Source organism: Mya arenaria, chromosome 12 (genome assembly GCF_026914265.1).
Source record: "Mya arenaria isolate MELC-2E11 chromosome 12, ASM2691426v1".
NCBI classification, from domain to species: domain Eukaryota; kingdom Metazoa; phylum Mollusca; class Bivalvia; order Myida; family Myidae; genus Mya; species Mya arenaria.
Genome location: NC_069133.1, coordinates 19824355 through 19851136, shown reverse-complemented (window position 1 = coordinate 19851136; position 26782 = coordinate 19824355). Strand labels below are relative to the sequence as shown.

General features: G+C 35.8%; 1 protein-coding gene across 1 annotated transcript in view; it reads left to right on the top strand.

The window, feature by feature from the left end:
• LOC128211427 (uncharacterized) overlaps nt 1-26782 on the top strand; it is a 112916-nt gene that overhangs the window by 11531 nt on the left and 74603 nt on the right. Inside the window, exons 2-13 of the mRNA XM_052916206.1 lie at nt 12395-12736; nt 17342-17557; nt 18622-18810; nt 19875-20063; nt 21129-21317; nt 22383-22571; nt 23636-23824; nt 24409-24455; nt 24644-24744; nt 25054-25125; nt 25365-25480; nt 26029-26202. Of these exons, the coding sequence (XP_052772166.1) occupies nt 12395-12736; nt 17342-17557; nt 18622-18810; nt 19875-20063; nt 21129-21317; nt 22383-22571; nt 23636-23824; nt 24409-24455; nt 24644-24744; nt 25054-25125; nt 25365-25480; nt 26029-26202 (2013 nt within the window). The remainder of the gene's footprint in view (nt 1-12394; nt 12737-17341; nt 17558-18621; nt 18811-19874; nt 20064-21128; nt 21318-22382; nt 22572-23635; nt 23825-24408; nt 24456-24643; nt 24745-25053; nt 25126-25364; nt 25481-26028; nt 26203-26782) is intronic.

Genomic DNA, 26782 nt, shown 5'->3' with positions numbered 1-26782 from the left:
CAACAATTTACTTAAAAGACATCTCCTCCTTAACCGCTAGGCCAATATTAATAAAACTTCATAGGTTCCTTGGGTTGTCTTCTATCAAAGTTGTTCAAAGAATTCAATTCCATACAGAACTCTGGTTGCCATGGCAACCAAAAGGAAAAACTTTAAAAATCTTCTTCTCCCAAACCACAAGGCTTAGGCCGTTGATATATGGTAGGTAGGATCACCAAATGGTCCTCTACCAAGATTGTTCAAATTATGGCCCTGGGGTCAAAATTGGCCACGTCCCGGGGGTCATGGGTTTTCTCTATATGTTTATAGTGAAAACTTAAAAAATCTTCTCCTCTGAACTTACTTGGCCTAGAGCTTAGATATTTGGCATGATTCATCGTCTAGTGGACCTCTACAAAGTTTATTCAAATTATGGCCCTGGGGTCAAAATTGGCCCCGCCCCGGGGGGTCATGGGTTTTCTCTATATGTTTATAGTGAAAACTTAAAAAATCTTCTCCTCTGAACTTACTTGGCCTAGAGCTTAGATATTTGGCATGGTTCATCGTCTAGTGGACCTCTACAAAGTTTGTTCAAATTATGGCCCTGGGGTCAAAATTGGCCCCGCCCCGGGGGGTCATGGGTTTTCTCTATATGTTTATAGTGAAAACCTTAAAAAATCCTCTCCTCTGAACTTACTTGGCCTAGAGCTTAGATATTTGGCATGGTTCATCGTCTAGTGGACCTCTACAAAGTTTGTTCAAATTATGGCCCTGGGGTCAAAGTTGGCCCCGTCCCGGGGGGTCATGGGTTTTCTCTATATGTTTATAGTGAAAACTTAAAAAATCTTCTCCTCTGAACTTACTTGGCCTAGAGCTTAGATATTTGGCATGATTCATCGTCTAGTGGACCTCTACAAAGTTTGTTCAAATTATGGCCCTGGGGTCAAAATTGACCCCGCCCCGGGGGGTCATGGGTATTCTCTATAAGTTTATAGTTAAAACTTCAAAAATCTTCTCCTCTGAACTTACTTGGACTAGAGCTTAGATATTTGGCATGATTCATTGTCTAGTGGACCTTTACAAAGATTGTTCAAATTATGGCCTTGGGGTCAAAATTGGCCCCGCCCCGGGGGTCATGGGTATACTTGATATGTTTATAGTTAAAACTTCAAAAATCTTCTCCTCTTAACTTACTTGGACTAGAGCTTAGATATTTGGCATGATTCATCGTCTAGTGGACCTCTACAAAGTTTGTTAAAATTTTGGCCTTTGGGTCAAAATTGGCGCTGCCCCGAGGGGTCATGGGTTTTCTCTATATGTTTATAGTGAAAACCTTAAAAAATCTTCTCCTCTGAACTTACTTGGCCTAGAGCTTAGATATTTGGCATGATTCATCGTCTAGTGGACCTCTACAAAGTTTGTTCAAATTATGGCCCTTGGGTCAAAATTGGCCCTGCCCCGGGGGTCATGGATTTTCTCTATATGTTTATAGTGAAAACTTAAAAAATCTTCTCCTCTGAACTTACTTGGCCTAGAGCTTAGATATTTGGCATGATTCATCGTCTAGTGGACCTCTACAAAGTTTGTTCAAATTATGGCCCTGGGGTCAAAATTGGCCCCGCCCCGGGGGGTCATGGGTATTCTCTATATGTTTATAGTTAAAACTTCAAAAATCTTCTCCTCTGAACTTACTTGGACTAGAGCTTAGATATTTGGCATGATTCATCGTCTAGTGGACCTTTACAAAGATTGTTCAAATTATGGCCTTGGATTCAAAATTGGCCCCGCCCTGGGGGTAATGGGTTTTCTCTATATGTTTATAGTGAAAACTTCAAAAATCTTCTCCTTTGAACTTACTTGGACTAGAGCTTAGATATTTGGCATGATTCATCGTCTAGTTGACCTCTACAAAGATTGTTCAAATTATGGCCTTGGGGTCAAAATTGACCCCGCCCTGGGGGGTCATGGGTATACTTGATATGTTTATAGTTAAAACTTCAAAAATCTTCTCCTCTTAACTTACTTGGACTAGAGCTTAGATATTTGGCATGATTCATCGTCTAGTGGACCTCTACAAAGATTGTTAAAATTATGGCCTTTGGGTCAAAATTGGCCCCGCCCCGGGGGGTCATGGGTTTTCTCTATATGTTTATAGTGAAAACCTTAAAAAATCTTCTCCTCTGAACTTACTTGGCCTAGAGCTTAGATATTTGGCATGATTCATCGTCTAGTGGACCTCTACAAAGTTTGTTCAAATTATGGCCCTTGGGTCAAAATTGGCCCTGCCCCGGGGGTCATGGATTTTCTCTATATGTTTATAGTGAAAACTTAAAAAATCTTCTCCTCTGAACTTACTTGGCCTAGAGCTTAGATATTTGGCATGATTCATCGTCTAGTGGACCTCTACAAAGTTTGTTCAAATTATGGCCCTGGGGTCAAAATTGGCCCCGCCCCGGGGGGTCATGGGTATTCTCTATATGTTTATAGTTAAAACTTCAAAAATCTTCTCCTCTGAACTTACTTGGACTAGAGCTTAGATATTTGGCATGATTCATCGTCTAGTGGACCTTTACAAAGATTGTTCAAATTATGGCCTTGGATTCAAAATTGGCCCCGCCCTGGGGGTAATGGGTTTTCTCTATATGTTTATAGTGAAAACTTCAAAAATCTTCTCCTTTGAACTTACTTGGACTAGAGCTTAGATATTTGGCATGGTTCATCGTCTAGTTGACCTCTACAAAGATTGTTCAAATTATGGCCTTGGGGTCAAAATTGACCCCGCCCTGGGGGGTCATGGGTATACTTGATATGTTTATAGTTAAAACTTCAAAAATCTTCTCCTCTGAACTTACTTGGACTAGAGCTTAGATATTTGGCATGATTCATCGTCTAGTGGACCTCTACAAAGATTGTTCAAATTATGGCCTTTGGGTCAAAATTGGCCCCGCCCCGGGGGGTCATGGGTTTTCTCTATATGTTTATAGTAAATAAAATCAAAAATCTCTTCTGAACTTACGTTGCTTAGAGCTTAGATATTTGGCATGATTCATCGTCTAGTGGACCTCTACAAAGATTGTTCAAAATTGGCCCCGCCCCGGGGGGTCATGGGTTTTCTCTATATGTTTATAGTTAAAACTTCAAAAATCTTCTCCTCTGAACTTACTTGGACTAGAGCTTAGATATTTGGCATGATTCATCATCTAGTGGACCTCTACAAAGATTGTTCAAATTATGGCCTTGGGGTCAAAATTGGCCCCGCCCCCTTGGGGGGTCATGGGTTTTCTCTATATGTTTATAGTGAAAACTTCAAAAATCATCTCCTCTGAACTTACGTGGCTTAGAGCTTAGATATTTGGCATGATTCATCGTCTAGTGGACCTCTACAAAGTTTGTTCAAATTATGGCCCTGGGGTCAACATTGGCCACACCCCGGGGCTAATGGTTTTTCTCTATATGGGTTATAGTGAAAACTTAAAAAATCTTCTCCGAACTCACAAAGACAAATAACGTCTTAATTTAAACTGGATAACATATTTAGTACACATACCAATTTTCAATATGGGCCACATACAACAATTAATTACAAATATACATATATAGATACACACGTAAAATCAAGTAGTGACAAGAGCTTAGATATTTGGCATGATTCATCGTCTAGTGGACCTCTACAAAGTTTGTTCAAATTATGGCCCTGGGGTCAAAATTGACCCCGCCCCGGGGGGTCATGGGTATTCTCTATAAGTTTATAGTTAAAACTTCAAAAATCTTCTCCTCTGAACTTACTTGGACTAGAGCTTAGATATTTGGCATGATTCATTGTCTAGTGGACCTTTACAAAGATTGTTCAAATTATGGCCTTGGGGTCAAAATTGGCCCCGCCCCGGGGGTCATGGGTATACTTGATATGTTTATAGTTAAAACTTCAAAAATCTTCTCCTCTTAACTTACTTGGACTAGAGCTTAGATATTTGGCATGATTCATCGTCTAGTGGACCTCTACAAAGTTTGTTAAAATTTTGGCCTTTGGGTCAAAATTGGCGCTGCCCCGAGGGGTCATGGGTTTTCTCTATATGTTTATAGTGAAAACCTTAAAAAATCTTCTCCTCTGAACTTACTTGGCCTAGAGCTTAGATATTTGGCATGATTCATCGTCTAGTGGACCTCTACAAAGTTTGTTCAAATTATGGCCCTTGGGTCAAAATTGGCCCTGCCCCGGGGGTCATGGATTTTCTCTATATGTTTATAGTGAAAACTTAAAAAATCTTCTCCTCTGAACTTACTTGGCCTAGAGCTTAGATATTTGGCATGATTCATCGTCTAGTGGACCTCTACAAAGTTTGTTCAAATTATGGCCCTGGGGTCAAAATTGGCCCCGCCCCGGGGGGTCATGGGTATTCTCTATATGTTTATAGTTAAAACTTCAAAAATCTTCTCCTCTGAACTTACTTGGACTAGAGCTTAGATATTTGGCATGATTCATCGTCTAGTGGACCTTTACAAAGATTGTTCAAATTATGGCCTTGGATTCAAAATTGGCCCCGCCCTGGGGGTAATGGGTTTTCTCTATATGTTTATAGTGAAAACTTCAAAAATCTTCTCCTTTGAACTTACTTGGACTAGAGCTTAGATATTTGGCATGGTTCATCGTCTAGTTGACCTCTACAAAGATTGTTCAAATTATGGCCTTGGGGTCAAAATTGACCCCGCCCTGGGGGGTCATGGGTATACTTGATATGTTTATAGTTAAAACTTCAAAAATCTTCTCTTCTGAACTTACTTGGACTAGAGCTTAGATATTTGGCATGATTCATCGTCTAGTGGACCTCTACAAAGATTGTTCAAATTATGGCCTTTGGGTCAAAATTGGCCCCGCCCCGGGGGGTCATGGATTTTCTCTATATGTTTATAGTAAATAAAATCAAAAATCTCTTCTGAACTTACGTTGCTTAGAGCTTAGATATTTGGCATGATTCATCGTCTAGTGGACCTCTACAAAGATTGTTCAAAATTGGCCCCGCCCCGGGGGGTCATGGGTTTTCTCTATATGTTTATAGTTAAAACTTCAAAAATCTTCTCCTCTGAACTTACTTGGACTAGAGCTTAGATATTTGGCATGATTCATCATCTAGTGGACCTCTACAAAGATTGTTCAAATTATGGCCTTGGGGTCAAAATTGGCCCCGCCCCCTTGGGGGGTCATGGGTTTTCTCTATATGTTTATAGTGAAAACTTCAAAAATCATCTCCTCTGAACTTACGTGGCTTAGAGCTTAGATATTTGGCATGATTCATCGTCTAGTGGACCTCTACAAAGTTTGTTCAAATTATGGCCCTGGGGTCAACATTGGCCACACCCCGGGGCTAATGGTTTTTCTCTATATGGGTTATAGTGAAAACTTAAAAAATCTTCTCCGAACTCACAAAGACAAATAACGTCTTAATTTAAACTGGATAACATATTTAGTACACATACCAATTTTCAATATGGGCCACATACAACAATTAATTACAAATATACATATATAGATACACACGTAAAATCAAGTAGTGACAAGAGCTTAGATATTTGGCATGATATTCCATCTAGTTGACTTGTACCAATATTGTTCAATCTTTGGCTCTGGGGTCAAAAAATGGCCCCACCCGGGCGGTCATGGGTTTCCTTATATATGTATATGATGAAAACTTAAGTAATCTTCTTCTCCGAAACCAAAAGGCGAAGGCCTTAGATATTTGGTATGAAGCATCGTTTATCGGACCACTATTAAGATTGTTCAAACTTTAGCCCTGGGGTCAAAATTGGCCACGCCCCGTGTTCATAGGCTTAGGTTTTCAATATTTGTATATAATGGAAGAATGTGCAATATATGACAGGTGAGCGATTCAGGGCCATTTGGCCCTCTTGTTTGCTTGAAAATTTTCATTTTATCTACATGTGCTTAAGTGCTCATGTATGGGACCTGCTTTTCAAAAGTTCATTCCATGCTACTGAGTGTATGCTAAATACATGTTTAAGATAGTTGTAGCTGAAAAGAATCTATGAGCCATCAATCTACAGATTACTAATATGGAGTCCGAGACTATTTGCAAACAGTTTTACATCTATGGTATTGAAACTATTCCAGCATCAGGACAGTCAATGACTATTACAAAACAAAATAAACAACCAATTTTACTGTGTTTCATTTGTATTATCAATAATCATGAAAAGATTGTATCACTATCAGCATCATTCATTGAACAAATTGTAAAATTCAGTAAATGCATCTCTTGCACATTTTTTTCTCTCTGGCAAACACAGTTTTGGTTCTTTCAAATCATCCCATACATTATTTTCATCATAATAATCATCATCACTCTCATAGTCTTCATCTTCGAACTCACTTTGACTCACTTCATCACTGACATTAACCTGGATACCTATTTCAACAGATTCTTTACATTCATTAATTTCATTGCATTCAGATCTTTCAAGAGCAACTACATTAACCTGACTAGAAATCTCTTTTCCTTTCATTTTTTTCGGTTTCTGTTTTCCGTTTTTTGCAATCCGGTACATATCCTTTCGTAAATAAAGGATAGTTGTCGCCATTTTGCATATTTCAACAATGATACTAAGCTGGTTCCCGTCTGACTACTACGCTATACTACATAGAAGACAAGCGGGAACCAGTTTACAATGATACGCAAATTTGTATCGCTAAATGCCATTGGTTTGCTTGACACTTTCACGACCAATCAAATTTAGTTTAACAAACGTGATTCGGAGTTTCGTTTCAAAGTATAAACATCGGCGATTTTTTTAACTTGCCCGGCGGACAAGTTGCTGTCAAAAGTAACTTGCCCGACCGTATTTTAACTTTGTCGGGCAAGCGGGCAGGCGGCTATTTCTAACACTGTTAATTATCTAAACATTGCTGGCTCTTAAGTGTTTATACTCAACTTTAATATGATTACCATCGACATGAACAAGTGTTCATTTTCACTATAACCTTTCGGTGATGTAACTGGACTCAAAAGTCTACATTAAATAAGAAGTTATTTGGATAAGAAAGGCATAAACATGAAAATAACATGCCTCTTTATACCATTTCAATAAAATACAAATTTTGAGAGATATAATTACAGTTATTTTGCTTTATTCTTTCAAAAACAACGCCTTTAACTTTCGAAGGGATGTAACAATGGACACCAAACGGTCATTCACCATGACACTTGTGAAGTGAAATTACATACGTGTTCACATTTTGTCGGACTACAATTTACTTTACATACAGGAATACAGTGGAAATCATATGAAAGTAAAAACATAGGCTATTACCTGTTTATTGAATATAAAATTTTACAAATCTTGGAAGAGCTTAACTGTAAACATGATTGAAATACTTATTTTAACGTCCATCGGTGTATGAACTCCATTTGGGCTGTTCTAAGTGGGTGGAGTCCGAAGGACTTCACTGACACTCTTACCCTGATGGTCATTAAAAATAATTACATAACATTTATATTCGGATATTCTGTTTTCTAAAAGAATTAAGTAAAGCCTTGAAATGTAGCATGAGCCGATCAAAGTCCGAGGGTCAGTTAAAAATATAAATGCGACGTTGCAGGCATGGGACACTGTGTGTGAGTAACTTGGCGTCATCCTTGGTCAAACAATTAAAAACAATGACACAATGCGGGAAATTATCGGGAATATTCATAAATTGAATGAACTAAACCTGACGCTATCTGAAAATGATTGCCGTCATGCAGTGAAGAACCTGTGTTCATCGAAGGAAAATGTATTGTAATGTAAATCTTTTTACATGTAAAACCACATGTTATTGAATGTTCAATTTGTTTCATTATTTTTTAAAATGTCCAATTAAAATGATATAATGGTGTTTTCTTAAATAATGTTAGGTTAATGATGTCCTGGATACACTGTATGGGTCTTTAACAAATCTTGATGAAACACAGACTGTTTTCCAGTTCTCGTATCACTGAAGAAGTACATCTGAAAAAATTAATAAAAAAATCCTTACTGCCTGCCTGTCTTAAAACAAACAATATCCAAGGGTTATTTCAACAGATTGTACATTTTAGATTGGTGCCAAAATCATGGACCAAATGATGTTATAGAATGAACTTAGTTTGGGAGAATGCAATGTTAATAATTTAAAATTAGATCCAGAACATGCAATACATGTCTTTATCTTCTTATAAACAACATTCTAAAAACAGTACCTGTCAATTTATACAGAAGCCTTATTCCACACATAATGATGTCAGGAAGAACACTCTTGCCCTAACATCCATGCCCACTGGACTCTAGCATAGAATCGGTGTCCAACATTCAGCATCAACAATATTTGCTGAAAATTCACAATTTCAACAAATCAGCAGAAATCTGTAAATATTACATTAAGTTGGGTGTTATTTGCTACATATTAAGTCTACAAGTTTTAAAGGACATGCCTATAATTATTTTTTGCAACTGTTTTGTTCTAAGATGTAACACTAACTGAAAAGTTCTTCGACTGAAGTAATGATCTTAGTGTCAATGTTATGTCACAAATGAAACAGTAAACTACTTGTTCAGATAGATTTAGAATTTATTTTAAATGCTTATTACTGTAATGCTTCTAAAAGTTATTGCACATGAACGGCTATGAATTAAATGAAAATGCATACACACAGATGTTTTCTTGTTTATTATGCCCCCCTTCAAAGAAGAGGGGTATATTGCTTTGCACAGGTATGTCGGTATATCGGTCGGTCCGTCGGTAGACCAAAGCTTTTCCGAGTGATAACTCAACAATTTCTGGACGTATGGTCATCATACTTCACATGAAGGTTGGGCCTGACCAGTAGATGACCCCTATTGATTTTGGGGGTCATCGGGTCAAAGGTCAAGGTCACAGTGACCTTTAATGGTAAAATAATTTTAAAGCTTGTCCGAGTGATAACTCAACAAGCCGGCACCCATGGCCCTCATAATTGAATTGGAGGTTGGGCCTGACCAGTAGATCACCCTTATTGATTTTAGGATTCATAGAGCCAAAGGTCAAGGTCACAGTGATCTTGAATGGTAAAAGGTTGTCTGAGTGATAACTCAACAATGCCTGAACCCATGGCCTTCAAACTTGACTTGGAGTTGCATCTGACTTGTAGATGACCCCTTATGATTTAAGGGGTCATTGGGTCAAAGGTCAAGGTCACAGTGACCTTGAATGAAAAAAACTCATCTGTGTGATAACTTGACAATGCCTGCACCCATGGCCCTCGAACTTGACATTTAGGTTTCTGGTGACCAGCTGATGACTCTGGATTTTGAGTTCATAGAGTCAAAGGTCATGGTCATAACACACTCTATCCTCACACTTTAATGGTCATAATCTTAAAACTGCCTTAACGGCAACAAATCAGCTGTCATTTCGGTCCATGCATATTTCATTCAATTGTCCATATAATCCTGACAACATGGCGCTCAGGGGGGGCATAATGTTTGACAAACATCTCTTGTTATACCAGATGTAATGAAGACAACTAAATTTGCATTTTTATTTACCGTCAATGTTAAGTCTTTTCTGTCAATGTTACGTCTTTTAGCAATCTCAGATTTTTTATAAACATTTCTGTTGTTTTCATTTCAAGTGATAATATTTTACAAGTGTTTATTTAATCAATTGTGTTTAGCACCAAAAAGAGCATAAACCATCTCAAAAATCAAAGTATCATTTCTCGGCGTTCGATACGTAAATAAGACACAATAGGGAAAATGGGCTGTCCAACTTTCTTCAACAACAACACAAACTCAAATGATTTCATGAGCATGTCAACGGGTGAGAAATGTCCTTAAATGCACTCTTTTCTGCTAGAACACCAATTGTATTGGAATGTTGTAATAGTTCGTCTCATAAAACAACCTTTTTAACACTCAATCGATGCGTTCGAGACGTAACACGATGAAAATACTCACACATGTTTGTTTTGACAGTCCGCCATTTTTTTTCCAAAAATAGCCGAAGTCTTGAAGCGCCTCGATTTATGACGCTGATCTCATATGTAAATAGAATAACAACACTGGGAATCCCCCATTTTTGCGCACCTGCTAAATCTAAGCCTTTACAGTGAAAGTTCAGTTACGTAACATTTTGACGGAAAACGCGCCTGCCGATTTCGGAATAAAAATAAGGATACACCTTTGTTGAAAAAAACACAACAAATACGTTTCCTGTTTATTACAAGACCTATGTTTTGGTAATATTTCAATTAAATTATTCTTTTACGCACAACTGCTAGGTAACTTGGTCCTGGAAAGAAGTACCCAAAATTGACACGAAATGTTACGTCATTAATTTCTGCTTGAAATTTATTTATTTTTTATTAAAAACGACCAAATAATTATTTCTAGACACCTTTGTATTGTAGAATGGACCATCTCAGATTAGTTTCTTGCTCCTGTTTGATGTTTTTTGAATACATGCGTTTTTTGTTGCTGGAAGAAAAAGGCCTTTATGAAAAAGTGCCTGGCAATTGTCCACAAAAATCGGACTTGTTCTTCGTTTAAAATATTAATCCAATTCAAGGAAATAAATGAAAAACTCGAGACTGTCTCCCACATAAATGATCTTTTTAACCATGCATATAAATAACATTTAATAAAACAAATGGTAGGAGTAAATTTGGTTTGTTTGGGATGTAACAGGAATGTGCTGGACAGTGAATTCTTGCTCATATATATATATATATATATATATATATATATATATTCAAAAACTCATAACTAATAACTAATAATAATTAGTCTTCAATGTTAAAAGCTGTACTCTATTGTAGACATTTAGGCTACAGTATTATTTATTATTATGTATTACTATGTGTATATATATTGAGTGTATTCTAACCGGAATGAAAAATAATACATCAATGAAAGGCACTTGTTCATGGTCATCGCAGATACACTGTGTAGTCAGCCATGATGTCATACCTTGTGACTGCACATCGTTTTTAGTTTAAAATTTAAACATTATTTACGACAACCTATGCTAGCTTATATTAAGTCACTCTGGTTGGCACGACGTTGTGCTAGAGCATGGTATTGTGACGTGGGGAAAACCAGAGTTCCCAGAGGAAACCCACTTGTCTTACTTGGTGACCACAAACTAAACTCACATGAGCCCAGGCCGGGAATCTAACACGTGTTGCCTAGGTGAGAAGCGAGTGCGTTAACCACTGCGCTAACTGGACAATCCAAACCCACATTGTTTTTTCTTCTTATGACTTATTGGCATAAGCCCAACTGGTAGGACTTGGTCAAAGCCATGATTCTGCAGCCACATAAATGCAGGCAGACCTTCAAGCTGCACTCTCACAGATGTTTTGACAATTTATTTTTTTTGTCTTCGAAAGAGCCAATTTTTGCGAAATTCCATGAAAACCAGTGATATAAGTCTGCTGACAAAAAAATAGATCGCAGATTTTTATATTAAAGTTAAAAAAATAATGTTTTATGCATTTTTCTTAAACGGTTTAAGCCATAAAACATTGATTTTCGAACGGAAATATGCAAATCTGCGATCTGATCTTTTATCAGCAATCTTTTATCATTGGTTTGCAGATATTTACGCAAAAATTTGCTCCTTCAAAGACAAAAAATAAAAAGGTTGTAAAAACGGTAAATCGGTAAATCTGTGAGAGTGCAGCTCTAAATAAAACTTAAATGAATGACTGACTTATTATAAAAACAGTAAAAATTTGAATCTAAAGTTAAAGACTGCTTGGAAAAACATTGCATTAATTTCAGAAATGGAATATTTTTTTGAAACCTTAGAACTCGAAAATCTTAACTCTTACGTTAGCTGCTGAACAATTATTGTCTGTTATACATGAATTCAGGGCTTCCATTAAAGGAAGTTTGGAAGTTATTATTATTCCCTAGAAATGGGTTTAAACTTCCAAAATTAATTCTTTGGAAGTACAAAAACTTCCATGATTTTGAAGATAACTTCCAAAGTAGAAAGCCTGGAAGTTCAAAATATTTAAACCTTGTGTCCATATTACTTTTAATGTCACAATTTCAATCATTCTTTAAGTAAAATGAATTATTATAATATAAGTATTTGAATTTGGCAAGTTAATGTTGAAATTACTTCATTTTTAACATACTAGTTGCAAAATAGTGGAAAAGATATTGTATTTGTGAGACTTAAATAACTTACACATTTCAGTGAAAAACTTCAAAAATTGATGGATAGGAAGTTTATACTTCCAGTTTCAAATTCTAATGGAAGTCCTGTGTATTTATTAAAAGTTTTAACCTTTATGCATGTTGTACAATCATATTATACAAAATAAACAGGCTCCCTGTGTTTTTGCATTACGCTTACTACAACGTATTACTAATTATGTTCATTATCACTTTTCAGTGATGTCAGAGTCAACACCAGGCATTCAAAAGTCAGGGATTGTGAGCGGTGATAACGCTTCAAAGGGAGATAGTCAGGAGATGCAATCTTCATCTCAAAGCACAGGCGTGCCCGGAAACAATGCTGGCAAGACCACTGGGGAAAATAAGAACCTCAAAGCAAATGACAAAGCTCGCACAGAAGATCCCCAGAAGACCAAAGCTGTAACATCTTCATCCCAGGGAACTGGCTTGCCTGGAAACCATGGGAATAATAAAAACCTTGGATCAACAGAATTTGTCAAGGCCAAATGTAAACAATTTGAGAATGATGGTTCAGGTTCTGAACAAAGTGGAAATCATGGTTAGAATTTTTAATGTTCGGTTAAGTAAAAAAAAGTTTTTATTATTTTCATTTGTATAGTAAGTTATGTTTTTAGTTCTTGAAAATACTATTGTAGGATGTTTAGTTAAGGCTTTGTTATGGCCATCATATTGGCTGTCAATTTTTTATTTATAGCGTTCACAATAGGCCAAAACCTGTATTGCAATATATATGTAGCAATACATTGTAATTTGAGAACAAAATTTTATGTTTAACAACTACAAGAGATTGTATTTATTCTTGGAAATGAAACACACTGATTCTTCAAAATTTCTAAAGGCATGGGCTATTCACAAGGAAATCTTACTACTACATAGACCTTTAGCATCAAATGATTAAAAACAAGTGTGATGACCATAGACCAGTGCCTTAGATTTTCAGGTAGAGCTCCTCTTGTCTAGACCGAACACACAAGCAATTAAAATTAAAAAGGATGCCTTAGTTTTAAAGCTGCACTGTCACAGATTGAACGTTTTGACACCTTTTTCATTTTTAGCTCGACTATTCGAAGAATAAGGAGAGCTATTCTACTCACCCAAGCGTCAGCATCGGCGTCGGCGTCACCCCTTGGTTAAGATTTTGCGTGCAAGCACACATAGGTTAATATCTCAGCAACAACTTGAGGTTTTGCATTGAGACTTGATACAATGGTACTCAACCATCCAACCTACTTAATTAACCAAGTTAGATCACTCTAGTTTGCATTTAATGCAAATAATAGGCCTTTATCATTTGACTTAGAAATTCTGGTTAAGGTTTTGCGTGCAAGCACACATAGGTTAATATCTCAGCAACTACTTGAGGTATTGCATTGAGACTTGATACAATGGTACTAAACCATACAACCTACTTAATTTACCAAGTTAGATAACTCTAGTTTGCATTTAATGCAAATAATTGCCCTTTATTATTCGACTCAGAAATTCTGGTTAAAGTTTTGCATGTAAGCAAACATAGGTTAATATCTCAGCAACTACTGGATGAATTGCATGAGACCATATAAAATGGTACTCAACCATCCAATCTACTTAAATAAACAATTAAGATAACTCTAGTTTGCATTAAATTCAAATAATGGCCCCTTGTTTATTCAACATAGAAATTCTGGTAAGGTTTTGCATGTAACCACTTTTAAGTCAATGCTTCAGCAAATACATCATGTATTGCATTGAAACTTTACACACAGGCTCCCAACCATTTAACCTTCTTATTTAATGAAGTAAGATAACTCATATTTGCCCCTTTATTATGCGACTTAGAAATTCTGGTTAAGGTCTTGCATGTTAGCACACATAGGATAATATCTCAGCAACTACTTGATGTATTGCATTGAGACTTTATACAATGGTATTCAACCACCCAACCTAATTGAATAATCAAGTTAAATAACTGTGTTTTGCAAATAATGGCCCTTTATTATTACACTTAAAAATTCTTGTTAAAATTTTGCATGTAACCACATTTATGTTAATATCTCCACACATCACGTATTGCATTGAAATCTAATCTAAAAATGATCCATGCATGTTTCGCCAAAACTTTTCAATCCTTACACTGAAAAGCGGCAGAATAGTCGAGCGCGCTGTCTCTGTGACAGGTCTTGTTTGTCTTGGAACAATCCAATTTTTCAAAATTCCATAAAAACCAGTGATATAAGTCTGCTGAAAAAAAATTAGATCGCTGATTTTTGTATTCATGTTAAAAAATTGATGTTTTCTGCATATTTCCTAAACCGTTAGTAAAGTTTAAGCCATACAACATCAATTTTCAAACAAGGATATGAAAATCTGCGATCTGATCTTTTGTCAGCAATCTTATATCATTGATTTGCAGATATTTACGCAAAAATTTGCTCTTTCCAAGAAAAAAAAAGTTGTAAAAATGGTAAATCTGTGAGAGTGCAGATTTAACCGCAAGGTCACTCAAGTTGGTTTTTATTCGTTAAATAGGAGATTACTCAGTGTACGAAATTCGGCTTTGAATCCACTAGCCCATTCGGGCTACCAGATAAGAAATTTTACTAGCCCGAAACCAATTTCACTAGCCCAAACTTAAACACTTAAAAATTTCACTTGTTCGGAATAATTTTTGGAAGTTTAATTACGATTCCGCAACGAGTCCGATCATCTAATCAAGCACGCTCATACAGTTTCAATAAATGCTCCCCAATCTGAACAATGTGTCAATAATAAATTATAATCATACTTATATTAGTGTAGTCATCAAAACTTCAAACTAATAAAGTTTTCAAAAAGGTATTACGAGAAAAAAGAGAAAAATATTTTCTGAACATATCATTTATTTAATGGAAAGAGTTATGCATGTACTGTAAGTTCTGTTATCCAATGCATCCTTGTCAAATCCGATATGCACCAGTGATTGTGCAATGACATTTTTCTCTTTTCAACTTTCAATTTCACTTTCAAGTAACTTAGTTTCAGATGTAACAACAAAAATATATGGATGTTCATATTGCCAATATTCCTATAATTGTTCTTTAAAAAATAATGGCAAAGCTATTCAAAGGTATAAAATACAACATGTAGAACCCTACTGTACTGTACACAGACAACGAGTTAACTATATCCGACAGTTCTCCTTTCACTTTGATTAAATTTGTCAGGAAGTTAGCGGGCACCTGTTTCCTCCGCATTTCAGACAACTTTTGTAGAATGATTATGTTCTGTTCGCATTAAAAACTTAAATAGCTAATAAATAAAATATATTTAAATGAAATAAACAAAATATCAATGTTGATATTGCTATTTTAGCATTGTTGATTTTCATAGCCATCGCTGTTGTCAAAAACTGCCGACTTTATCCGTTAATTTACATAATGGGCGGAGTTTAAATGACGTCATAGAGTTTGACTGCTGCTATTAGACGCAGTTACTGGTTAGAAACTGATCGATAATTACTTGTCACTTTGGGCATTAATTAATTTTGACATGTGCTTATATTCATTGATTAAATAAACAAACATTGAGCACATGGCTTGAGCCCTGAATAGCAGAGCAATTAGCTTTTTTATCATCGTAAATTTCGGCGAATCCAACTACGCCGTTGTCACTCCAGTCGCCTTGAAGAACGCATTCTTGAATAATAAAGGCTTTGCGTATAAAAAACACGATGCGTAACACGTTTAATTGGCAGGGTTTTTTTTTTAAATCAAAAGGAAAAAACTGTAGCCCGGTCGGGCTAGTTTCTGTGGAAAATCGGTAGCCCCAGCTGAAATTTGGTCGCCTCGGGCTATCGGGCTACCGCGAATTTCGAACACTGATTACTCCATTTAAACAAGAAATCACTATGTGGGATGATTACCATTTTGGTCATTAGAATGAACTCAGATTTTAAGTAAAACGAATGAAAGCGATGGTAAAATCTATTTTGCAACAGAAGAAAATTGACTCAATCAGTTTAAAAAAAAATAATCAATTCAATATTTTTCTGATAACTAGATTAAAAAGAAGTATTTCGATAAACCGCTATTGCAACTTCTGTATTGTGGTACCATATTGAGGGTCAGTTTACAAGTTTATATCGATATACCAGTGTATCGTTACAGCCAAAGTTAATTTTAGATAAAAATGATTGTAAAAAAATGGCAAAAATTGGACAAAAAATGAAGTAAGGAATTTAAATGTTTTTCTAATATATTCGCTATAACTTGACTGTTAAAATTATGTATTGCTGCATTGTCAGACAAGATGTTATACATACTGAATTGATAACACTGTATAACTTTCACAGATATTATGTTATCTTTTATAAGTTAATGAAACTCTTAAAATTTTATATCTTCAGATATGTTTTGATAGTGTAAGATCTCAACAGTTGTGTACAAACATAAAAATAAGATAAAGTGAACCATATTGTATGTAACATTTTTATTTTAGTTGCAGCTGACATTTTGAAATGATATTTATTTTGTATGCTACAAGTTATGTGATAACATTCATTTTTATCATTGCAGTGCAAACTCTTACAATAAGATAAAATGTTAAACACTGAGTTAAAAATTTATGCAAACTCTTAGCCAACATTAACAATTACAATAAGAACATGATCAAACATTCACGAGCGTTTCATTTCAGTTTACTATAAGTTTGCATAATTATGTATGTTAACCAATACACAAAATTGATACTTCTTCTTGTTAATGTGATACAACAGCTAGAAAAAGGTATATGAGCTATTCCATTTAAACATGTGACCCTGGTGGGGAAGGCACTTTAATTATTGCAACCCCCTACAGGAGCAAATTAACCCTTTTAGGATCTAAATTAGCGAAAAAACACACTGTTCTAACTTCTACATACTATTTAAATAATTGCCTTCCCCACGGGGGTTATATGTTTAACTGGAATAGGCCTTAGTATTTCTTTAGTCTAACATTTCAAATTACAATTTTAATTTAACAGGACCAATTAGCTAATATACTCAGGTCCCTTTCATAATACAAATAATTTATCATTATTCAAAGTGAATAGACAAATGTAAAAATACTTTTGCAGGTTTGCATGTTGGTCAACTACAAAAATGTAGAAATTATTCTGTCTGAAAAAATTGTATTTTAATTTACAGATAACAGAAGAGCTGGTGCACAAAGTGCATCATTTGTTGTTCATACCAGAGGACAAGAGAGTACAGGCAATGGACAGAAAGGTACACTAAGTGGTGGTCGTGAGGCCTCAGATATGCATGCTGATCAAACAAACCAAACTGCAATGCAAGGAAAGACTGGGTCTTCAGGAAATTTACATGATCCAGGAATAAAAGAAGTCACTGTGACAGCTGAAGGTACATATACAAAGTTTCTGATGGAACACGTCCTTAAATGGCAGTGTTCAGATAGTTTTACTTAGAGGAAAGGATAATGTTTTAAGGGTTTAGTTCAGGTCAATAAATAAATAGTTGTATGACCGTACAATGGTAGTAGTTGTTTGCTTATGACAAATAGCTGGCCCAGGTCATTATTATCCCCCGCCGATAGGGCTGGATACCAGCTAGCCTGGCTCAAGTACTGCCAACATGAATGTCACCCAGACACCGGGTAGGGGGATGGGGGGTGAGCTCCTCAAAGACAAATGGTTTGTTTATATGTCAGCAGCTCTGCACCCTGTTTTATAGGTTATTGAATAAATGAAAGGATGAATCTTATTGTAGTAAGTACTTTAATAAAGATAACTTTGAAAGACTAGCAACAAATTGCTCAGGCACCAGAGGCAGTATTAATTTAAATGAGGTCTGACAGTAGAAAGCTTTGTAAAAATTAACTTAATTATTGAATATTCTCCAAAATTTTCCTTTGAGTTGTTCATAATTGATGATTAAATATTTCTATAACTTTTTTTTACATAAAATTGACATACACATGGCGTACTCTGAGCCAACATTAACGATTACAATAAGAACATGATCAAACATTCATGAGCGATTCTTCTTAGTTTAATATAAGATTGCATTATAATGTTTGTTAACCAATAAACAACATTGAGACTTTGTCTTTTTGAAGTGTCATACAACAGCCAGAAAAAGTTATTTGGGCTATTCCATTTAAACATATAACCCTCGGGGGGAAGGCACTTTTTAGTTATGGCAACCCCCTACAGTAGCAAATTTACCCTTTTAGGATCCAAATTAGCGAAAAAACACACTGTTCTATATACTATTTAAATAATTGCCTTCCCCACGGGGGTTATATGTTTAACTGGAATAGGCCTTAGTATTTCTTTAGTCTAACATTTCAAATTACAATTTTAATTTAACAGGACCAATTAGCTAATATACTCAGGTCCCTTTCATAATACAAATAATTTATCATTATTCAAAGTGAATAGACAAATGTAAAAATACTTTTGCAGGTTTGCATGTTGTTCATCCCAGAGGACAAGAGAATACAGGCAATGGACCGAAAGGTACACAAAGTGGTGGTCGTGAGGCCTCAGATATGCATGCTGATCAAACAAACCAAACTGCAATGCAAGGAAAGACTGGGTCTTCAGGAAATTTACATGATCCAGGAATAAAAGAAGTCACTGTGACAGCTGAAGGTACATATACAAAGTTTCTGATGGAACACGTCCTTAAATGGCAGTGTTCAGATAGTTTTACTTAGAGGAAAGGATAATGTTTTAAGGGTTTAGTTCAGGTCAATAAATAAATAGTTGTATGACCGTACAATGGTAGTAGTTGTTTGCTTATGACAAATAGCTGGCCCAGGTCATTATTATCCCCCGCCGATAGGGCTGGATACCAGCTAGCCTGGCTCAAGTACTGCCAACATGAATGTCACCCAGACACCGGGTAGGGGGATGGGGGGTGAGCTCCTCAAAGACAAATGGTTTGTTTATGTGTCAGCAGCTCTGCACCCTGTTTTATAGGTTATTGAATAAATGAAAGGATGAATCTTATTGTAGTAAGTACTTTAATAAAGATAACTTTGAAAGACTAGCAACAAATTGCTCAGGCACCAGAGGCAGTATTAATTTAAATGAGGTCTGACAGTAGAAAGCTTTGTAAAAATTAACTTAATTATTGAATATTCTCCAAAATTTTCCTTTGAGTTGTTCATAATTGATGATTAAATATTTCTATAACTTTTTTTTACATAAAATTGACATACACATGGCGTACTCTGAGCCAACATTAACGATTACAATAAGAACATGATCAAACATTCATGAGCGATTCTTCTTAGTTTAATATAAGATTGCATTATAATGTTTGTTAACCAATAAACAACATTGAGACTTTGTCTTTTTGAAGTGTCATACAACAGCCAGAAAAAGTTATTTGGGCTATTCCATTTAAACATATAACCCTCGGGGGGAAGGCACTTTTTAGTTATGGCAACCCCCTACAGTAGCAAATTTACCCTTTTAGGATCCAAATTAGCGAAAAAACACACTGTTCTATATACTATTTAAATAATTGCCTTCCCCACGGGGGTTATATGTTTAACTGGAATAGGCCTTAGTATTTCTTTAGTCTAACATTTCAAATTACAATTTTAATTTAACAGGACCAATTAGCTAATATACTCAGGTCCCTTTCATAATACAAATAATTTATCATTATTCAAAGTGAATAGACAAATGTAAAAATACTTTTGCAGGTTTGCATGTTGTTCATCCCAGAGGACAAGAGAATACAGGCAATGGACCGAAAGGTACACAAAGTGGTGGTCGTGAGGCCTCAGATATGCATGCTGATCAAACAAACCAAACTGCAATGCAAGGAAAGACTGGGTCTTCAGGAACTTTACATGATCCAGGAATAAAAGAAGTCACTGTGACAGCTGAAGGTACATATACAAAGTTTCTGATGGAACACGTCCTTAAATGGCAGTGTTCAGATAGTTTTACTTAGAGGAAAGGATAATGTTTTAAGGGTTTAGTTCAGGTCAATAAATAAATAGTTGTATGACCGTACAATGGTAGTAGTTGTTTGCTTATGACAAATAGCTGGCCCAGGTCATTATTATCCCCCGCCGATAGGGCTGGATACCAGCTAGCCTGGCTCAAGTACTGCCAACATGAATGTCACCCAGACACCGGGTAGGGGGATGGGGGGTGAGCTCCTCAAAGACAAATGGTTTGTTTATGTGTCAGCAGCTCTGCACCCTGTTTTATAGGTTATTGAATAAATGAAAGGATGAATCTTATTGTAGTAAGTACTTTAATAAAGATAACTTTGAAAGACTAGCAACAAATTGCTCAGGCACCAGAGGCAGTATTAATTTAAATGAGGTCTGACAGTAGAAAGCTTTGTAAAAATTAACTTAATTATTGAATATTCTCCAAAATTTTCCTTTGAGTTGTTCATAATTGATGATTAAATATTTCTATAACTTTTTTTTACATAAAATTGACATACACATGGCGTACTCTGAGCCAACATTAACGATTACAATAAGAACATGATCAAACATTCATGAGCGATTCTTCTTAGTTTAATATAAGATTGCATTATAATGTTTGTTAACCAATAAACAACATTGAGACTTTGTCTTTTTGAAGTGTCATACAACAGCCAGAAAAAGTTATTTGGGCTATTCCATTTAAACATATAACCCTCGGGGGGAAGGCACTTTTTAGTTATGGCAACCCCCTACAGTAGCAAATTTACCCTTTTAGGATCCAAATTAGCGAAAAAAACACACTGTTCTATATACTATTTAAATAATTGCCTTCCCCACGGGGGTTATATGTTTAACTGGAATAGGCCTTAGTATTTCTTTAGTCTAACATTTCAAATTACAATTTTAATTTAACAGGACCAATTAGCTAATATACTCAGGTCCCTTTCATAATACAAATAATTTATCATTATTCAAAGTGAATAGACAAATGTAAAAATACTTTTGCAGGTTTGCATGTTGTTCATCCCAGAGGACAAGAGAATACAGGCAATGGACCGAAAGGTACACAAAGTGGTGGTCGTGAGGCCTCAGATATGCATGCTGATCAAACAAACCAAACTGCAATGCAAGGAAAGACTGGGTCTTCAGGAAATTTACATGATCCAGGAATAAAAGAAGTCACTGTGACAGCTGAAGGTACATATACAAAGTTTCTGATGGAACACGTCCTTAAATGGCAGTGTTCAGATAGTTTTACTTAGAGGAAAGGATAATGTTTTAAGGGTTTAGTTCAGGTCAATAAATAAATAGTTGTATGACCGTACAATGGTAGTAGTTGTTTGCTTATGACAAATAGCTGGCCCAGGTCATTATTATCCCCCGCCGATAGGGCTGGATACCAGCTAGCCTGGCTCAAGTACTGCCAACATGAATGTCACCCAGACACCGGGTAGGGGGATGGGGGGTGAGCTCCTCAAAGACAAATGGTTTGTTTATGTGTCAGCAGCTCTGCACCCTGTTTTATAGGTTATTGAATAAATGAAAGGATGAATCTTATTGTAGTAAGTACTTTAATAAAGATAACTTTGAAAGACTAGCAACAAATTGCTCAGGCACCAGAGGCAGTATTAATTTAAATGAGGTCTGACAGTAGAAAGCTTTGTAAAAATTAACTTAATTATTGAATATTCTCCAAAATTTTCCTTTGAGTTGTTCATAATTGATGATTAAATATTTCTATAACTTTTTTTTACATAAAATTGACATACACATGGCGTACTCTGAGCCAACATTAACGATTACAATAAGAACATGATCAAACATTCATGAGCGATTCTTCTTAGTTTAATATAAGATTGCATTATAATGTTTGTTAACCAATAAACAACATTGAGACTTTGTCTTTTTGAAGTGTCATACAACAGCCAGAAAAAGTTATTTGGGCTATTCCATTTAAACATATAACCCTCGGGGGGAAGGCACTTTTTAGTTATGGCAACCCCCTACAGTAGCAAATTTACCCTTTTAGGATCCAAATTAGCGAAAAAAACACACTGTTCTATATACTATTTAAATAATTGCCTTCCCCACGGGGGTTATATGTTTAACTGGAATAGGCCTTAGTATTTCTTTAGTCTAACATTTCAAATTACAATTTTAATTTAACAGGACCAATTAGCTAATATACTCAGGTCCCTTTCATAATACAAATAATTTATCATTATTCAAAGTGAATAGACAAATGTAAAAATACTTTTGCAGGTTTGCATGTTGTTCATCCCAGAGGACAAGAGAATACAGGCAATGGACCGAAAGGTACACAAAGTGGTGGTCGTGAGGCCTCAGATATGCATGCTGATCAAACAAACCAAACTGCAATGCAAGGAAAGACTGGGTCTTCAGGAACTTTACATGATCCAGGAATAAAAGAAGTCACTGTGACAGCTGAAGGTACATATACAAAGTTTCTGATGGAACACGTCCTTAAATGGCAGTGTTCAGATAGTTTTACTTAGAGGAAAGGATAATGTTTTAAGGGTTTAGTTCAGGTCAATAAATAAATAGTTGTATGACCGTACAATGGTAGTAGTTGTTTGCTTATGACAAATAGCTGGCCCAGGTCATTATTATCCCCCGCCGATAGGGCTGGATACCAGCTAGCCTGGCTCAAGTACTGCCAACATGAATGTCACCCAGACACCGGGTAGGGGGATGGGGGGTGAGCTCCTCAAAGACAAATGGTTTGTTTATGTGTCAGCAGCTCTGCACCCTGTTTTATAGGTTATTGAATAAATGAAAGGATGAATCTTATTGTAGTAAGTACTTTAATAAAGATAACTTTGAAAGACTAGCAACAAATTGCTCAGGCACCAGAGGCAGTATTAATTTAAATGAGGTCTGACAGTAGAAAGCTTTGTAAAAATTAACTTAATTATTGAATATTCTCCAAAATTTTCCTTTGAGTTGTTCATAATTGATGATTAAATATTTCTATAACTTTTTTTTACATAAAATTGACATACACATGGCGTACTCTGAGCCAACATTAACGATTACAATAAGAACATGATCAAACATTCATGAGCGATTCTTCTTAGTTTAATATAAGATTGCATTATAATGTTTGTTAACCAATAAACAACATTGAGACTTTGTCTTTTTGAAGTGTCATACAACAGCCAGAAAAAGTTATTTGGGCTATTCCATTTAAACATATAACCCTCGGGGGGAAGGCACTTTTTAGTTATGGCAACCCCCTACAGTAGCAAATTTACCCTTTTAGGATCCAAATTAGCGAAAAAACACACTGTTCTATATACTATTTAAATAATTGCCTTCCCCACGGGGGTTATATGTTTAACTGGAATAGGCCTTAGTATTTCTTTAGTCTAACATTTCAAATTACAATTTTAATTTAACAGGACCAATTAGCTAATATACTCAGGTCCCTTTCATAATACAAATAATTTATCATTATTCAAAGTGAATAGACAAATGTAAAAATACTTTTGCAGGTTTGCATGTTGTTCATCCCAGAGGACAAGAGAATACAGGCAATGGACCGAAAGGTACACAAAGTGGTGGTCGTGAGGCCTCAGATATGCATGTTGATCAAACAAACCAAACTGCAATGCAAGGAAAGACTGGGTCTTCAGGAACTTTACATGATCCAGGAATAAAAGAAGTCACTGTGACAGCTGAAGGTACATATACAAAGTTTCTGATGGAACACGTCCTTAAATGGCAGTGTTCAGATAGTTTTACTTAGAGGAAAGGATAATGTTTTAAGGGTTTAGTTCAGGTCAATAAATAAATAGTTGTATGACCGTACAATGGTAGTAGTTGTTTGCTTATGACAAATAGCTGGCCCAGGTCATTATTATCCCCCGCCGATAGGGCTGGATACCAGCTAGCCTGGCTCAAGTACTGCCAACATGAATGTCACCCAGACACCGGGTAGGGGGATGGGGGGTGAGCTCCTCAAAGACAAATGGTTTGTTTATGTGTCAGCAGCTCTGCACCCTGTTTTATAGGTTATTGAATAAATGAAAGGATGAATCTTATTGTAGTAAGTACTTTAATAAAGATAACTTTGAAAGACTAGCAACAAATTGCTCAGGCACCAGAGGCAGTATTAATTTAAATGAGGTCTGACAGTAGAAAGCTTTGTAAAAATTAACTTATTTATTGAATATTCTCCAAAAATTTCCTTTGAGTTGTTCATAATTGATGATTAAATATTCCTATAACTTTTTTCTTACATAAAATTGACATACACATGTTTCAGAGTCTGTGGTCGAACTTCAACATGTCAGCCACAGCTTCGATGAGAAGGTGAGTTTTCATGTTAAAAAACTTGACATAAATTGTGTTTTCTTTCAGGTCCCAATTAAATTGAATATGCAAATTTTATATTCCTTCCTTGGAAATCTATAATCTGTCAGATAAGATTACTACATCAAAAAGTACCTCCCATCTTGAAATTAATATTTCCACACTGTTTCCCTGTTGTGTGTTTGCAGGATGATATGATGGTAGTGTACATGTATGTGAAAGACGTGGACAATGACAGTCTAGAGGTCAAATTGCGCCCAGATACCCTACATGTCAGATTCCAGACTAGGTAAATACACATTAAAAATCAGCAAGCAATACATTTCGCTAAACATATTTGTCCTTATGCAACCTTTTGCAATACAGCTATATTCCACCCCTCCTAGATGTAACGTCATAAGAACAATTATTTGGCGTTGCTAAAATGATATCAAAACACAATATAGTGCCATATTGAAATGTATTTTTTTTTATTATATAAGTATCTTGATTTGAACGAGTAATAGAATAAAACGGTTATTTCCATAAATCATGTTTAAATATAGCAAAGACTGTCTTTTCATACAACATATATGAATGTTTAATCTTGTGTTTACAGGGATAACCTGTTCCTGAAGCGTAACAAGGGCAGCACAGAGAAAACCAAGTTCAGCTGGACTATAAGACTCAAGTAATCATTCTACTAAGAGAGTCATTTCAGAATATAGATGTAGGATCAGAATGATTCAGAACTTTCACTATATTGGTTCTGGTGCTTAAATATTTCAAAATTCCAGTATATTACTAGCTTTAAAAGTTTGGTGAAAATACACAATATATAAACAAAAGATAATATAATCATTTAATGAAAACTCATAATGGTATACTTCTTACTAGCACCCTTCTACCAATATTTTTGTAACATTCCAGGGGTCAGGCACAAAAGGACAAGTGCTCATTCAAGGTCAGTCCTTTTGCTGTTACCCTGAATATCTCAAAGAAGGTGTTCGGCCGCTGGGGACATCTAGAGAACCTCAATAGACCAGGTAACAATTGTTTCAGTTGCATTCAAATAAAATTGTGTCTCCGCATCAACTGAAAGGGAGACATACTGTATTTGTCATTCTTCTTCTTCTCATTCCCCCCCCCCCCCCCCCCTCCGCTCAAAAAGGCCAAACGGATATAGTAATTGTATGCCTGTGAGTTGTGTGTATGTGCATGCTTGTGTGTGCATTGTGGCAGTATTGTCCAGAGCATACCTTGAAATGCCTTTGAGGTGTTCACTTGAAACTTCATATACAGATAGATCTACAGCCCTACACCAGGCTGGGTTATTTCTGTGTGAAACATTTCAAGTGTACCGGTACTTGTATTTTAAAGATGTAATCCTTGGTCAAAATTTCACATTTGCAGAATTTGTAGAACGATGCTACACTGTGTGTGGCATGAAAACATATCTCAATCAATTAATACATAATCATTTAATTTGAAATCGAAGGCCAATAATATTATTGATTGGAATGATGAAGGTCCATTGTATTTCACACCTTATAACCCGGTTTGTCTAAATACAATTTGTCATGTTAATTTACAGCTATGAATAAAAAGAAACATGCTCCAAGTCCACCCTCAGCTGAACAAACCAGTGGACAACAGAGTGCTGACGATGCCAACAAAGGTTCGCCAAGGACCGGTGCTGAGCTCACAGGATATTTGGATGATGCAGGGAACCAGCTAGGAATGGGAGAAGGCACTGGGACAAATGCAGGTACATGTCATAGGTCCATATAAGAAGCATATTTGAGTAATTATGCAATTCAAATCACAGAAACCTTAATTTTAATCATTGTTTACACAATTGTTAAAAAAAATACAAAAAATCTCTTTTTCAATTTTTTTTTTATTAATTGTGTTCTACTTATCATTATGCTTTTGGGCTTGAAAGCAAGGAGCAATAAAAATCATTATCAAAATCAGGTGTCTGCTTATATAAATCTTGCTTGATGAGTAATACAAAAACTGATCATACATAAAATAAAACATACTAAATTTGGACCATGTGTACATTTTTAAAAACATATAACCTTGTTGAAACATATAACCTTGTTTTGCTTTGATGACCTTGACTGTGACATTTTGTTTTGAAGCTACAACATTGAAATTTGTACCCTGTGTACAGTTCTGAAAGCAAATGTCAGTGTTGTCCTCAGATGACCTATAGCGTGACCTTTTGACCTACTTTCTTATTTTTGAAGCAACAGCATTTTAATTTGTATTATGATTGTGTACAGTTTTAGAAATAAATATCAATGATGTGCTTGGTTGACCTTGACTGTGACTTTTTGACC